This window comes from Emydura macquarii, unplaced genomic scaffold, assembly GCF_026122565.2.
Source record: "Emydura macquarii macquarii isolate MOO-44397 ecotype Brisbane River unplaced genomic scaffold, CSIRO-AGI_Emac_v2 contig_1119, whole genome shotgun sequence".
In the NCBI taxonomy this organism is placed as follows: Eukaryota; Metazoa; Chordata; order Testudines; family Chelidae; genus Emydura; species Emydura macquarii.
The window spans coordinates 716,679-733,838 of record NW_027131256.1 but is presented as its reverse complement, the minus strand read 5'-3'; the positions used below and the strand labels follow the sequence as shown (position 1 = coordinate 733,838).

The 17,160-nt window shown below is 51.3% G+C and overlaps 1 protein-coding gene across 1 annotated transcript; it reads right to left on the bottom strand.

Moving 5' to 3' along the window:
- Nucleotides 1–7,581: 7,581 nt before the first annotated feature.
- On the bottom strand, nt 7,582–17,114 carry NOP2 (NOP2 nucleolar protein). Its single transcript, XM_067545930.1, has 17 exons — nt 17,021–17,114; nt 16,484–16,601; nt 15,763–15,808; nt 15,478–15,581; nt 14,197–14,483; nt 13,846–13,889; nt 13,000–13,166; nt 12,401–12,600; nt 10,315–10,404; nt 10,148–10,235; nt 9,907–10,047; nt 9,515–9,654; nt 9,188–9,277; nt 8,701–8,823; nt 8,502–8,599; nt 8,267–8,397; nt 7,582–8,130 (listed from the first exon to the last, which is right to left on the bottom strand). Exons 2-17 carry the CDS (start codon nt 16,587–16,589, stop codon nt 7,889–7,891), a joined length of 2,097 nt encoding a protein of 698 aa, XP_067402031.1. The 5' UTR covers nt 16,590–16,601; nt 17,021–17,114; the 3' UTR covers nt 7,582–7,888.
- Nucleotides 17,115–17,160: the final 46 nt, after the last annotated feature.

Here is a 17,160-nt window from a genome sequence, read left to right as displayed (position 1 = left end):
AAGTTATTTATGTGCACAGGGATGCTCCGAGAATCCTCCATGCATATCTCCAGGAAGCTTTCATGCAGATATTCTGCAATCCTTTGCAGAAGGTTTCTTGGGAGGGCAGCCTTATTCCTTCCACCGCAATAGGACACTTTCCCCCACCACTCTTTATTAATTGTGCAGGCATCATCACGGAACACAGCATAGCAGCATAAGGGCCAGGCTGTGGCCAGATGCTTGCAGCAAATCCTCCCTTTCCACCTGTGTCACCCTCAGCAGGCTGATATCACTCACGGTTACCTCGGGAAGATGGCACGTTTACAATACCCACCCAAGAAAGTTTTTTGAAGTATGTTATTGCACAGCCAGGGATAGTTTCTTGGTTCAGCACACTGCAAGTCCTTAAGCAGGACGTTGTTGCTATGGGCCTTGGACATCAGCAAATGGGTTCCCATTTTTTTCCTCCAGAGACGATTAACCCGTACCCACCCCTCACCCTTTCTACCACCTGTTAAAAACCTGACCGATTGGGAGCCTGATATCCATGCTGCTCTTGGGAGCATGGACTTGTGCAGCGTGGGCCCCAGGGATTTCCCTAACATAGATGCACTCGCCCCTTACTTACCATGGCTGGAACGGCACTCCGACCCCGGCAATAGTATGCGGTTGTAGCCTTCCCTTGGGAATGTTTTTACATTGTAACATTGCTTTTCCTCCATGGGATGAGTTAACAATGGGCACCTTGTGCTTTGCTTCCCTCACAATGGACAATGTGGCCATCAACACACCACCATCTCACACTCCTGCAGGGCGCCTGTTGCAGATAAGAAGGTGAAAATCAAACAAACCCTGGGATGACATGTTTAATGAGCTAACGAATGCCTCCACGGCTGCTGACACAGAGCTAAGAGCGTGGAGGATTTCATTAACTGACAAACTGGACATGGACATGGACCACAGGAATATGAGTGTTCAACACATGAAGAGATGCTGCATATAATGTGTGATCAGTCAGGCATGTTGAGGCATCTGGCTGAGCTTCAGGAAGCTCAGTGGCAAGACAGACTCCCTCTACAGCCCCTGCAAAACTATGAGGTAACACATTCTTTCCTAGCCCCCCACCCCAAAGCCATCTAGGAGGAGGTTAAGCAGGGTGCAGTACGTGCTGCACTCCTCACTGGTTGAGGGGAGCAGAAAGACGCAACCGGCCCCTTTAAGGAGCGATTCTTCTGTGTGCGCACAGCCAAAATGGGCTGTGTATCGCTGGCCCCACACAATGCATGTGGAGTAGTCCATTATCTTTCATTTCCCCCCCCGAGAAGGATCAGCAATAAAAAAGTGCTGCTTTACAGTTCATTATTGTTTGTTTATTGATAACAATGCTTCCCTGCGGCGCAGCACTCCCCGCTTGACTCTCAGCGTTGCAGTGGCATCTGGGTGCTCAACATTTGCGGCCAGCTTATCTGCCTCCACAACCCAACCCCATGGAACGTCTTCCCCTTTGTCTCACAGACATTATGGAGTACACAGCAGGCAGAGATAACTATTGGGATTTTTTTTTCACTGAGGTCTAACCTAGTGAGCAGACTGCACCAGTGCGCCTTTAAATGTCCAAATGCACATTCCAACACCATTCTGCACGTGCTGAACCTATGATTAAAACCTATAATTAAAACGCTCCTTCTCACTGTCCGGGTGCCCGGTGTAGGGCTTCATTAGCCAGGGGAGCAAGGGGTAGGCAGGATCACTCAGGCTCACTATTGGCATTTCAACATCACCAATATTTATTTTTTGGCCAGGGAAGAAAGTGCCCACTTGCATCTTTTAGAACAGACCTGAGTTCCTGAAGATGCGCTCAGCATGCACCTTTCCAGACCACCCCACACTGATGTCAGGGAAGCATCCCCTATGATCCACAAGGGCCTGCAATACCATTGAGAAGTATGTGTTCCGGGGCTAAGATAGGGATGTATGTGCCATCTATGCCCCCCCACAGTTTGGGAACCCCATTGCGGAAAACTCTTCCACTATGTCCTCCACGTTTCCCCAAGCAGAAGTCTATTAATGGCCCGGCACACTTGTTTCACAGTTGTTCCCATGGTGGATTTACCGACTCTGAATTGATTCCCAACTGACTGGTGGCAGTATGGCAGTGCTAGCTTCCACAGAGCGATGGCCACTCTCTTCTCCACTGTCAGAGCTGGTCTCAAGCGAGTATCCATGAGTTTCAGGGCTGGGGAGAGCTCTCCGCAAAGTTCAAAGAAAGCGGCCTTTCGCATTTGGAAGTTCTGCAGTCACCGCTCATCATCCCACACCTGCCTACCGATGCAATCCCACCTGTCACTGCTTGTTTCCCGAGACCACAAGCAGCGCTCCACCGACTGCAGATGGTGTGTGACAGCCTGCGGCAAACAGGAATTGTTTTGTTCTATGGCTTGTAGCAAGACGGCCTCTGTACCATTGCCATTTTCAGCGCTGCGGCGCCTGTCTTGCCCCTGGAAATACGGCAGGATAAGTCGTGAGGTGTTTGTGTGGCTCACAATAATAGTACAGCGCTGAGCGGGCTCCTTTCCTCTCAGGCAATAGAATGCATGCGGCAGAGAGCGAAGGGTTTGAGAAAATGGCACGAAAAGGCGATCGGCTGTTTGGGGACGGGGGGGTACGTTGCATCATGGGAGGATGACAACCTTCTCAAAAGCCTCTGCAGCTAGTTGCACTGCGGGATAGCTCCCCGCGGTGCACTGCTTTGATTGTCGACCCGAGCACGGCTAGTGGGGGGACAATCCCTGACGCACTGAGCGTGGTGTGATCACAGTCCTCCCACTTCTAAAATTCAGTGGATGACAGTCGATGTAAAATAAACTGACTTCATTCCACAGTGTAGACATACCCTGAGATTTTGTGTATGTGGCTCATCTACGCAATAACATGCTGGTGTTATTGCAGCTTCTCTTGCCCCCCACCCCCAAATGGCTGTTTGTTTAGCTCACCCGTTCAGTCTTGCCTTATGACTGTAAGCTCTTTGAGGACTACCTTTATTAGACTGGGACTCAGAGAAACCTGGTCTCTGCTCAGCTCTGCCACTGGCTTGCTGGGTGACCTTGGACAAGTCACTTAATCTCGGTGTGCCTCAGTTTCCCCATCTGTAAACTGAGGATTCAGTCTTTAGTGACATGATCACATGCTATTTTTTCCACAGGACCCATCTCATTCAGTGCACAGGGTGGATGGTGCTCACTAAATGAGACGCTATTATAGGTTTTATTTACTCCCTGTTACTCAATGTATGGCCCCAGGCCTCACTCACTGCTCAGAAGATAAAAAATATTAATTTCCTCATAGGCTTTTCTGCAGCTCTCATCACCAGAGAATCCAAATGCTTTACAAACATTACATTATCTTTGCAACAACCCTGTGAGACGATGGTTTATCATCCCCATTCTACAGACAGGGAACCGAGGCAGAGTCAAACGTGCCCACTGAGTTTAGATGTCCACTTTGAGACACCTAGGACCTGATTTTTTAGAGCACTTAGTATTATATAGGGCTGTAGTGTTCCAAGTTCAGCTCCAACTGACTTCAGTTGCAGCGGTGAGTCCTCACCACTTCTGCAAATGAGATCCCGGAAGTGAGGAACACACAATTAATGACCACCTGGGAAGAGTTTGGTTGAAGTGACTTGCCCCGCCCCACCCAGGAACTCTGTGGCAGAGGCAGGAATGGAATTCTCCAGGGCAGCATTCAACCAGCGTAGCCATGAGACCCTCCTTTCTCTTCCTGCAATCCTTTGCCCAGTGCACCCACATTTAATTTCTGCAACAAACGAGGCAGGGGGGTCCTACAGACAGCAGCCTCCTTCCCTGAACATCCCTGATTTATCCCCAGAACAGGTCCATTGCGTGCACAGAATGAGGCTGGGGCCCTATAGAAATAATAGCATGTGATCACATCATTAAAGACTGTACCATAATGCATCTGCCTATGGGGGGGCCGAAGTAAAGCTGTACAGGCAGCCTTAATTATGGCACTTCCTGACTTGCGTGTTCCTGCCTTTGCAGCCTTACCCCTATTCGGTTAATGTGCCATCTGCTCCCGTTGACTCATTGCTCTTTAACTGGGCGGTTTGTTCCGGCATCTTTTCCTTTGTGACCTCAATCTTTGGCAGAGCCACACCGCTACTGCCGCACAACAGCCCCTCTGGTGAAGACTGACCAAAGAAACCAGGTGCTTCTCTGCAATGCCCTCCTCCCTGCAGGGCTGGGACCTGGAAACCAGCAGGCACGCCACCCCTGCACCAGGACAGCTGCTTCCAGTTGGGACACTTAAGAGAGCAGGGCAGCACCTGGGAGTCAGGGCCCTAGCAGTCTCTGGGGAAAGCTGCAGAGAGTTCTCTGCCAACCCTCCTGGGGAAAGAGGGAGGATGGATCAGGCAGCCGGGGAGGGAGCTAGCCTGCTGACTTACAAGAGTGAAAGTCAGTGGTGGGAGGCTGAATTTTAGGAAGCCAGTGGCAGGGTTAGCTGGCTGGGCCTCTTCTGCTAGAAAGCCATGGCCAGAGAAGGCGGGAGCTGGGTAAAAGATGGAGAGCAGCGGAGGGACGTGCCTGCAGGCTGTTTGAGCTAGAGGGGTGGGACACATGCTGTTCCGGAGAGCTGGGGTGCGGTGAGGGACACAAGGACCGTATGCAATACGCTCTCTGGCCTACAGGGGTGGGACTTGGGTTATGTGCAGGGGGTTCACTTTTGCAACAACCCCCATCAGGACTATTTGGGCACAGGAAGAATGGCTGGACTATTTCTGGGGACTCAGAAGGAGGTAAACGGAGGGCCAAGGCCTGCCACAGGAGGGCGCTCCAGGCAGGGCCATCCTAGGACAGTCCTTAGTCTGTGTAGGTCTTGATAATCTAGCAGATCCCCCTGTCCTTAGCAGGCTCCCTGCTTCATATATACTGAAAAATGTTCTTGAGTAGGGAGGGGTCGGTTATTTCCTTCTACCTGGGCAGTTCATGCTCCTTTCCACTGGGCTCCAGGGCTTGGCTTTCCATTTTTGGAAGGAGGCCTGGTTAGCTCTAAAAACCTTTGACCCTGGCCCTTTAGCCATCCTGCCTTATTTTGGGGTCAGCCTGCTACTTATGGTAGCTGCTTAGGTAGCTTCCCTGATGAACCAGGATTTATTTCACTTGCACAGTTGATAGGTAGAACCTTTTTGATTGGCTTCATTTTAGTAAAGTCTCCCTTGGTGCAGTACCATGTCACCATGCCTGGTTTTTGGACCTTTCCTCCCTCGGGGATGCTAAATCTCACTGATAGCGTGGTCACTATTACTGGTGACTCCACTACACTTGCTCCTTGAACAAACCCCCGTCCGTCACTTAAATTTAACTGACTCCTTGGCTTGCATGCTTTAGCACTAGCTGCTCCAATTTGCAATTCAGGTGTCAAGAAATTGCTTCTCTAAACCAGGTCTTGGCCTTTGAGCAGTTTATACAAGAGATCTGGAAGACATCCACTATTACGTTTAGTGGCTATTTCTATCTGCTCAACTCCTTTCCCTTTGCTCAGTCTCACCTCATTCCATTGCTCAGCATTCGGAGAGAGGAACCAGAGTCACAGGCGAGGGATTTGTAACGGTCACGTTTTATCCTATGTCAGTGACAACAGCACAGAGCCTGATGGCAAATGCATGCAGACATTTCTGAGTATGGGAGCGAGATAAGTTAGTAATTAGCTGAGCACGGCAGAAGCTCAGTTACATGGTGGAGTCAGGACTTCAGCATTTTATTCCCAGCTCTTGAAGGGAGTGGGTTCTACTGAGTTAATTCAGAGAAGGCTGGACCTTTTAGTGTAGGATCCTACACTGAACTGTGACTTTGGGCAAGACCATTTCCTTCTCTGTAAGATGGAGTTTGAGATGGACTTACCTTGCCAGGAGCGTGCGAGGCTCCATCAGTGAACAGAAGACCCCTGAGGAGCCTCACACCTGGATACAAGATGGCAAAGGCTTAGAATCACTTGGAGCAGTGAGGTCTCAGATCTTTACGGGAGGGGAAGTGTCCACTTGAGGTGTTAAGGGGCCCTCCTGGAGGAGATGCCACACCTAGTTTAGGTGCAGAAGGTTCTCAGACCCTGGTGCTGACTGAGGGCCTGTCTACACTTACCACATTGCAGTTGCGCCCGTGTAGTGCTTAGCGAAGACGCTACCTGCACAGATTGGAGAGCTTCTCCTGTCAGTGTAGGTACTTCACCACCCCGAGGCAGTAGTTATGTCAATAGACGAAGCCAGGAGTTAGGTCGGTATAACTAGTGCTCAGGGGGGTGGATTTACCACACCCTCCCCCGAGTAACCCAATTATACCAACAGAAATTTGAAGCGTAGAGCAGGACTTAGACATTTTAGCTGAATTCCTCAATGCAGTGGCACTGACTCCCCCAGGACAACTCTGTATGATGTAGAGAGAGATTCAGGAACCAAAGGAGAACATCCAGGCTTGAACTAAAAGCTTGTTACACTTCAGCAGGCACGTGCCATGGCGTCACAGATGCCTGACTGCAGCTAGGATCAATCCAGGAGAGCTTGGGGAGAGGAAGCTCTAGCAAGAACTCGGGAACCATTTACCAGCATTGAGGGGGTGTAATGCTGGGGAATGGGTCATCTCCCCCAAGGAAGGTCCTGAAGTCCCAGAGGATGATTGCACCTGATGTTAAATGTGGGAGGGGGAGTGGGAACACTTAAGACATGAATGAATTTTATTTCACCATCCACTGTGATGTCAAGCTAGTGGGAGGGACTGACCTGAGGTTAGGGATGGCGAATGGGGACAGGGACTCACCAAAGACTGCACAGCGAGAACAGCAAAAATGAGAATTCAGCTTAGGGCTCCTGTACACCAGGCCAATGCAGGAAGGAAGAGACTTCACTTCAGGTGTACAGGAGAGGGGGCAGGGCAGCCTTATCTATGCTTATCTGTGCAGAGGAAGGAAGTTTATTAGTAAAACTGCTCCAAACAAGGCCTGCCACGCTGGGACTGGGGAAAAGCTGGCTACTTTCTCCTCCACAGGCATGAGCCCATTTTGCAGAGCTATTAGCAGAAAGGGCTTCCAGAAAACTTGGCATAGGGCAGTTGCTAGGGTTTGTATGATGGTTAGTAGCCTTCCAGCAGAAGCAACTCCCTTCCATCCTTTGCTGGCCCCACTTAGTAAGCCTCCACATCTGAGGGTGGGTGAGGAGGCAAATGAACCAAGCTGTACAACACCCAGGCTGTGGGGCAGCCCCCATCACTGGTCCAAGAGAGAAAGAAAGGGGCATGGGGAGAGGAAAAGATGTGGGAGGGAGGGTTGAAGAGATGCTGGAGTGGGCGACAGAGGATTGGGAAATAGGAACAGGGTCAGAGTAAGGGCAGGACAGAAAGCAAAGAAGCACAGAGGGAGAGTGATGGGGGGACAGAATGATGGAAGATAAGTAGAGAGGGACAGGCCACAGTGGACTCTTCTGCAGCACAAGAAGGAGGAGCTACAGCTGAACATTTACTGCAGGGTCTAGCTACAGGGCACTAAACTGAAATAAATCCCTACCTTAAACACACAGGGGAAGAGAGGGAATTTGATCAAAGTATAAAATCTTTAATCAGTCAGGATCTATCAATCCAGCACTCCAACCAAAGGAGAGCTGAGGAAACACACTGGACTGCCAGAATAAAGAGAAGACAGTTAAAAAAATGCCCCCTCTCCAGGAGCAATAGCTGTCCCAGACATTCACTGCTACAGCAATCATCTGCACAAGATGAGAAACACAACCCTACAGGGGTGGAATCTGGAGAGTCCCTGACCTTCAATCTTCAAGAATACCCCATCCCTGGAACCAGGGTCTCATGGAATCAGACACCAAAGCCCAGAGAGGCAGTTCCTCTTACTGTCCACTCCGGTGCACTTTGTGCTGCTTCCTGGCAGGTGGCCGAGCGCCTAGATTCCGGGGCAAGGGCCTCCGATGCCTTTGCACAGAACCTCCCTTTGAAATGGGCTGCTGCTGCTGCTGCTTCTTCTTCCCAGTGGGGACTTTCAACTTCTCAAGCTTCTTCCTTTTAAGCTGTGGCTCAACAGGTACTTCCGGGGCACACTCTAGACCTGCCGTTTCCACAGTAGACTCCTCATCTAGAAGAAGAGAGTCAGATAGAAGATGCTATGGTGAGCAAGCCGTGCTGCCTGGATGGCAACCTCTCTGCTATTCCCAACCAGCCAGCACTGTACTTGAGCAAGGCAGTGCAGTGCAGCTCTGGGATTCAATTACCTTTCTGCATTTTGGGGATGGCATTGGAGAATTTCTTGAGCTTGGCGATGAAGAACCCATCCATGTTGTGGGTGTGAGGGTAGAAACGCCGTGTGGATTTGAGGGATGGGTGGAAGCGACGGTCCTTGAACCTAAAGGGGAGAGAGAAGAAGGAAATATTAATTTTCCTAGTGAAGTCAGAGGGTTATAAACAAAGCAAGCTTCCCTCCTCACCGCCCCCAGAGACTTAACACACCTGGTGAATCCTTCCTTGCCAAAGTCGAGCCCTGTGGGCACCAAGCGAACGTTGCGTTTCTTCAGGGCATAATCCACAACCCACTCATTCTCTTCAACCTGCCAGAGATCAAGCATTAGAGACGGACTCCGTGGAGACTCCCCGAGTGAGAGCTCCCACCCCACACGGGCCAGACGTCCGGCACCCTAAGGGAACTCACCAGTATGGAGCAGGTACAGTACACTACGTAGCCCCCCGTCTCCGAGGCAGCGTTGACTGAGTCGATAGCACTGAGAATCAGCTCCTTCTGCAGGTGAGCACAACGCAGGACGTCCTTCTCATCCTGAGACAGACAAGAGGGGGTTAGAACTTTTGAAAGATGCTGGTCCAACTCCTTCCCCAGCCTAGCACTCTGCACCGCCTGAGAGTGGAAGTGTGACGAGAGCAAGCGCCACACGTGGTGAGTTAGCAGGACTCGGGTGGGCTGCTATGCTGAAATCTGTGCCCAGAACAGTGCGTGCGAGGGGGAAAGGTCAATTTCTTCAGGTCTCTCTGGTCCAGACATCTTGGTGCAAGGACAAAGGTGTCCAGAACCCCCCCTCTTCCATAACCTGCAGACAAGTTCACCTCTCACTCTATATCCTATGCCACAAGTCAACCACGCTCCTTCTCCCCTCTCCTGAGCTGTCCCTGCCCAGGTTGCTCACCTTGTTGGTTTTGACAGCAGGGTCCTTAGAGATGACACCTGTGCCACTGCAGGGAGCATCGAGCAGGACACGGTCAAATCCACCCAGCACCTAGAGGCGGATGGCAAGAGAAAGGTCTTGGCCTCAATTCCACATGGACAGGACAACATGACATCAGAAGGGGGGCGGGAGGGAGATAGAGATGCCCCATTGTCCTCTCCCCTGCCCCGTGGGCATTCCTTTCTTGTGAGTCCCCCACCCACTGCGCACACAGTCAAGGGGAGCACAGCTGGATTCGAAGACTTGCGACAGACACAGCACCCATGAAACAACCCAGCGGCTGCGTACCTTGGGGAACTGGCGCCCATCACAGTGGCTCAGGACAGCATTGGTGACTCCCAGACGGTGCAGGTTCCCCACCACGCTGCGCAGCCGCTCTGCATTGCTGTCATTGGCCAGAATCACGCCTGTGTTCTTCATCAGCTGAGCTGCCAGGGCATGAAGGGGTTATATCAAGACCCAGACAACGTAAACCTCCCCCACTCCCAGTAAGCGAGGAGTAAAATACCCCCTTCTCCCATGGACCCCTCACTGTCTCACCTTCCTACCAAGCAACCCACCCTCCAGCGCCCCGTATCTCCCTGTCCCCAAGATGTCCCAATAGACCTCTTTCCCCAGGTTCTCCTCCCAAACTCCACAGCCTTGGTCCTCCCTCATCTCCCCACCCTCCAGTCCAGTACCTATGTAGCTGGTCTTGCCTCCTGGGGCACAGCACATGTCCAGGATGCGTTCATTCTCTTGGGGGGCCAGAGCCATGACAGGGAGGAGGCTGGAAGCACCCTGTAGCATGTAGTGTCCGGCCAGGTACTCAGGGGTGGCACCTTGGGAGTGGGGTTGAAGAAACAGCCATGAGAAGAGGAGAAGCAGCCAAAAAAGTGAGTCAGTCAGCTCAGCCCCGTGAAAGGGGAGTCAGTTTCTCACCGATGGGCACAGAAGAGTCGTAGACAACAAGCCCAGTTTTCGACCACTTCCCCAGGGGGTCGAGATTCACACCACGATTAATCAGAGCCTGAAGGATGAAGACACAGGGATGAGACCACTGTGCCACAGCTGGGACAGAGGTCAAGGGTCCATGGTGCTTTGCTCACCTGTGCCAGGTCTCGCCGCCGTGTTTTCAATGTGTTGGTACGAAGGGTCACGGGTCGAGGAACCTCGTTCGATTCCAAGAAGTTAACCAGCTGGAGATAAAGTCAGAGTTTAAGGCCAGAAGGGCCCCCCAGATCATCTAGTCTGCCTTCCTGTACATCACAAGTCACCAACACCACCCAGCACTCACACATTAACCCCAACCACCAAAATGAGAGCAAAGCATTACAACTGTCAGGAGACCAGACTATTATGTGCAGCAGACAGAGAATAGGAGGGACCAAGGTGCACCAGTGCCCAAGGCCTGTGCAGTGGCAAGGAAATGATTAAGTGAGGTATAACCAGATAATCCTGGCAATTGACTGCACCCATGTGCTGCTAAGGAAGGCAACCCCCGTCTCGACCAGGTCACTGCCAATCTGACCTAAGGGAAATTCCTTCCCAAACTCACATATGGGTATCAGTTAAGACTCTGAACATGTAGCAAGAACCAGCCAGCCAAGCACCTGGGACAGAGGAAGGAGATTAAAAAACCCAGAATGCATTGCCAGGGAGGGTGTCCCTTCCTGACCCCTGCAGGTGACCAGCTGAAATCCTGAAGCATGAGATTTCAGAAACATCTGACATGAACCAGAAGGAACCCCCAGGGCTTCTGGGCCCTGCACCTCACCATATAATCCCACTGATAAATTTCTCTCTCTCGATTCCCCCCAAAACTTCTAAAGGCTGTTCCAGAACCTCACTCCTCTAATGGTTAGAAAACTTCCAACCTGAATTTCTTCACAGCCAGTTTACATACATTTGTTCTTGTGCCAACGTTATCCTTTAGCTTAAATAGCTTTTCACCCTCCCTGGTCTATACCCCCCTATGAATCTGTAGAGACACACCATATCCCCTCGCAGCTTTTGTTTTGTTAGAACAAACAAGTCAAACCCTTCCAGTCTCCTCTCAGAAAGTAGGCCCTACATTTCCCTGATCATCCTAGTAGTTCTTATGTACACCTGTTCCAGTTTAAACTAATCTTTCTTGACCAGGGGTGACCAGAGTTGTACACAGTATTCCAAACGAGGCCTTGCCAGTGCCTTGTATAATGGCATTAATGCTTCTCTCTCTCTACTGGAAATGACACGACCTAGGATCCCATTTGCCTTTTTCACCATCGCATCACATTGGTGGCTTAGAGTCATCCTGTGATCGACCCACACACCCAACTCAATCTCCTCTGTGGCTTCCAACTGCTGAGCTCCCAGCTTATAGCAGAAATCTTATTAGACCGTATGTGCATGAACTTGTACTTTGTGCTATTCAATTTCTTCCCATTTCTGTTACTCCAGTCTCCAAGGTCATCCTGTTCCTGTATGACATTCAGAACCTCCTCTGTACTGACTACATCTCCCAACTTTATCAGCAGTAAATTTCATTAGCATTCTATTTTTTGTGCCAAAGTCATTAATAAAAATATTAAATACGAGTCCCAAAACCAATCCTTGAGGAACTCCACCAGTTACCTCCCTCCAGTCCGATAGTTCACCTTTCAGCACAACTCGTTGCTTTCTCTGCTTTAGCCAGTTCCTTATCCACCTTACAATGCTTATACTGCTCCCATCTTAAATTAACTAACAACATCCAAAGTGGCACTATGTCAAAGGCTTTACTGAAGCCCAAGTATATTACATCTACTGCACTTCCCTTATCTTAACAAAAAAAAAACTCAAAGGAGGAGATCTGTTTAGTCTGGCATGATCTACCTTTGGTAAACCCTCACTGCATTACATCCCTTTGACCATTTACCTCCATGAATTTAATTATTCTTTTCTTCACAATCTGTTCTAAAGCTCCGCATGCTACTGAGGTCACCCTACAAGCTCTGTAATTGCCCAGATCACTTTCTTCCCCCTTTCTTAATTAGAGATACGCCAGGGGAAGGAGGAGAGAAAAGAGAATGAGAGAGAGAACTGGGGAAGGCAACAAGAAATTCAGGCCCCTATCTGGGAAGGGAGTGGGCAGATGTGTGAACCCCAGTCAGTGTGGAGATAGGCTGGGTGCATCCAGGTATGCATCTGGATTCACCCAGCCTGTGTTCATACCTCAGGGAGAGGGAAGAGCTCCATGAGCTTCTTGAGCAAAAAGTCACTGTAGGAATAGTAGGCAGCGAGGTCCTGGCGCAGCAGGGCGAGGTACTCCTGTCGGGCACGCCCCTCTTCCCGCTTCACTTTGAAGTCCTGCAGCACCTCCACATTGTCCTTGATACGCTGATGAATGAGGTGCAGGTCAAGTGGCTCAGCTGGTGATGAGGCAGTTAAGGAATCAAGAAAAAAGAGTCACACGTACCTGGGGTATTGCTCAAATGTGAATATTGTGCACGTGTGTGTACACCCGTGACATGCAACGCACAGCTACCTGTGCTTCATGACTTTCAGGCTATACACATGGTGTCACAAATGCCTCTGCTCTGTTACGCACAAGTGTGGTCTAACAGGTGACATGCTGGAGGGTTCTGGTCCACCCCCCTGCAACATACAAGTGTGATCTAACACATACACTAGTGTAGCCTATCATAACCAACACACCTCCGCTGTGCAATGCACATGTACAACCCAGCATGGTTCTGTGCAAGAGTGTGGGTGGTCAGCTATGCCATGTACCCGGCTTGTGTGTGCCATACACATGTAACAGGGAAGGATATTCTCTTTCTCCATCACCTCACTACTGGGCAACAGAAACTTCTCATCTGTCTCCATGTTGAGCTGCAGGTCCGTGTCCTCCTCTTTCTCCTGCCCCATGCTTGGGCCGCTCACCCGCTCTTCTTCTTCTTCTTCTTCTTCTTCACTGTCATCCTCGCTGAGACCTTCCCTGAGCACAAGGGAGGGAAGGCTTTGCATTTAAGCATGGGAACCTCTCCTCTGGGGGAGGGAGAGAGCAGATAAGAAGAGACGCTCCAAACCCAGAATACTGTGTCCAAGTCTGGTGCCCATAGTTCTAGAAGGATGTTTATAAATTGGAGGGTTCAGAGAAGAGCCATGAGAATGATGAAAGGATTAGAAAACCCACCTTACAGTGACTGAGCTCTTTGACTATGTATTTATCTTAAAGACAATTAAAGGGTGACTTGTCTGTAAGTCTGTAAGCGTCTACATGGGGAACAAATATTTAATAATGGGCTCTGCAATCTAGCAGAGAACGGCATAACACAATCCAATGGCTGGAAGTTGAAGCTAGACAAATCCAGACTGGAAACAAGGCGTACATTTTTAACGGTGAGAATAATTAGCCATTAGAACAACTGACCAAGGGTTATGGTGGATTCTCCACCACCGGTAATTTTTAAAACAAGATTGGATGTTTATCTACAGAACATGCTCTAGGAATTATTTTAGGCCTGTGCTATACAGGAGGTCAGATTAGATGATCACAGAAGCCCCCCCCTTCTGGCCTTGGAATATTGGAAAATTCCTGTCCATGGCAGAGACGTCGACACAGCCTCACCCCATCCCAGGAAAACCTGCTGGCCTCCAGCTCCTGGAATCCTCACCTGCCAGACTTCTGCTTCTGGGCAGCTTGTTCAATGGGCAGCAGCTAAAAGCGTCATAGGAGAGTAATGAGACTGGCATCAGATGACAACTTCCTGCCATCCCCATTCCCGCCCCTGTAAAACCCACTCATTCCATTCGAGAGCACGTACAGACCAGCCGTAGGTGAAGGCAGGAAAAAGTATTTTATGTCTGGACCCCCCCGCCCCACCACTCTTGAGATTTCTCAACTCCCCCTATCCACCCCAGGCCTCCTCCATCTGCAGGAATAAGGTCCTGCTGCCTCAACCCCACTACCCCCAGCTGGAGAAGTCTCAAGTGTTTACTGTGACATCAAAGTCAGAGGTTCCTACCTCCTCTTCCTCAGAGGACGAGGCTCCGTAATCATCCACCATCTCCTCATTGCTCCCGTCATCCTCCAGACTCTCCCAGGCATCCGCAACCCCGTCTCCCTCACTTTCACTGGACTCCAAACTCTCCCCTTCATTATTCCCGGCAGGCCGTGATCTCTTGATCACAGTGCTGGCTGGAGTTAGCAAGGGTGAGCTGCTGTCACTGAAGCCAAGTTGAGGGGAGTGAGAGGCTCTTTTCCCTGGCCCCCTGCGTTTTTCTCCCTTCTGCGGTGATGGCTGCTCTGCAGCTGCAGACAGAAGAAAAGGTTAACGATTCATAACGACCCTCAAAACCATCTTGTCCTATTCAGTGCAAAATGAGAGAGCTGGGAATTCTGCATTCTAATTCCTAGCTAGAAGGGCAAGTTAATTCTCTGTATGTCAGTTTCCTTACACACAATGAGGCTATGATACCAACCCCCACTTTCCCAAAAATCAAGAGATTTAATACTGACTTTTAAAAATTCTATTTATTTGTTATGACATTTCTCTTGGGTAATTCCAAGCTCAGACCCAGGACGACAAGCAGGCTCCAACTTGGGCAGCTAGCCTGAGCTACTGCCTGTGCTGCAATGTTTGCACAGCTATTTTTAGCAAGCAAGAGTGAGCAGAGCTAGCACTAGCCTGTCTACCCGGGCTGGGAGGTTCGCTCCCAACTGCAGTGTAAATATAAACTCTTCATTCCCCTTATTATTAAGTGGTTCTTGGATTCCGAGAGACGCACGCTCTCTCTCTCCATACACTTTTGGAATAGTCCCCAAAAATGCCCAGATCATTCAGAGATCTTTTAAGTTTCCTGCGCCCAGGTCATTGAGTGCCTTGAGGAGGAGAACTGAAACCTTTGCATTTGAAGCTATATTTTATGGGGAACCAGCACAAAAATCAGAAGACAAATCTGATGTGCTCACAGTGGCCAGTGTTACTGAGAAGATGTAGTTTTAAAACTTTACTTTGAGCCAAAATTAAGTTGCTATGGTCACAGGGCCCCTCTTAATGTGTTTACAACCCTAGCTACAAAAGATGCCCACAGTACCCTGGAGTCAGGTGTGGGCAGCAGAAAGATGCCCACTCCTTAAAAGGACTTAAGCTATGCCAGACTCCTACTCTTCTCACGGCTGGGGATGAAAGTGATGAAAACGGCATTAAAACACGTCGGGATCGAGCTAAGAGCTTTCAAATGTGCAGGACTCTTCATTAGGGAAATGCTTTTATTAGATTGAAGTCAATTGGTTAAACACATACCTGCCCTGGTGTCATCCATTTCCCCCTCACCTGGGGGCTTCTTTAGCAGAAGCAGATTCTTCTTAGCTTGGGGTTTTCCTGACCCCATTTGCCTCTTTGCAGCCCTGAAATCATATGGAAAAGTGAACAAAATAATAAATGAACAGATAAACTCTTACACCAGAGATCTTAACAACTCCCTCTGAACCACAGCAACACTCTGACCTCGGGATGCCAGATTGTAACCAGTGCCCTGGATCCTACTCTCGCTAGAGGAGAAACTCATTGGTGTACTTGTACACTCACCTTTTTCGTGCATGGCTGGATAATTTTTTCCCACTGTTGTCAGTAGCTAGGAACAAACAAAAGATGACAGGAAATTAAGAAACCGGTAATAGGAGAAGCAGGACAACCAAGAGGATGATGTCCCTGTATAGAAGCCCTTACAGATGTGACTGTGTGTTGGGAGGAGGGATGCAGAAAAGGATACAGAAACAAAGACACCTCACTTAGCTGGGACTGTTTGAGCTCCAGGGCATGGGCAGGCAAAAACCCACCTATATCTGAAATCTCCTCCTGCAGTCTGAGGGGAGGAACCACAGAACCCGGACTCAATTAATTATGGGGGACAACACATGAAAAAACAGGGACGGGCGTGAAGGTCAAAGGGCTAGACGGAGGGAACCTGAGGGGGACGCTGAGCAGAGGACCCCGGACCGTGCCCGCTGCTGCTCGCAGGTAGCCAAGGAGTCAGCGGACGAGGCCCAGAGGAGCTGTGCCCGGATACGGGATCGGAGGGAGGCACGGAAATGGGCGCCTCCTCTCCCCGGTGTGGTGGATGGCCAGCCTGGGCCAGGCGAGGAGGAGGTGGGCCAGGAGATGCTGTGAGGTTGTGGGGCCGCGGCCGGGTGCGCACAGCTCCGAGGGGCTGGGGAGAAGGGCAGCCAGCACCTCGGGAGGGGCCGGGACAGGGGCTGCACCCCGCCGCAGGGGCAGGGACAGGTACCGGGGGGGGGGTGTCACTTACCTGCGGGCAGGAACCTGGCTAACTCGACCTCCGCCCCCTTCTGTTTGCGGGCTTTGCGCCCGGGGCCGCGTTTCTCCTTCCGCAGCACGTCCAGCCTGCGCCCCATGGCGCCGCTCGCCTGCGGGGGGGGGGGGGGGGGGGGCGGAGAGACGGAGGTGAGGGAAACCAGCCTCCCCCCCCCCAATCCTCCCGCCAACCCCACCGCCGCGTGCGCAGCAACCACCGCTGCCAGGGCGGCCCCCGCGGCGGGGCCCTGGGGGCAGCAGCTCGTCCCCCCCCCACCCCCCGCAGCCTCTCTAACACCCCCCGTCCCGGAGTGTCTGAATTACACACTTACACACTTACACACACACACACACACACACACCCCGGTGCTGGGATCTCCCCCAAACCGCCCCCCCCCCTCCAAGGCCAGGCACTGGCGGGCCCGCCACCCCGCCCCTCCCCCCACGGCCTCCCCTCAGCGCAGCGCCCCAGGCCCCTGGCGCCGGCAGGACCCCGCGCGCGCTGCCCCGCTCCGCTCCGCTCCGCACCTACCTCCCAGCCGCAGCCAGCCACGTGTGTGTGCGCGCGACGCGCGGCTACTTCCGCCCAGAGGAGGACTCGGCGCAGCCCTTCTTCCGCCCCTACAACACACGCTCACCCCCCCGGCCCCGCCCTCGCCCTGCGATTGGCCA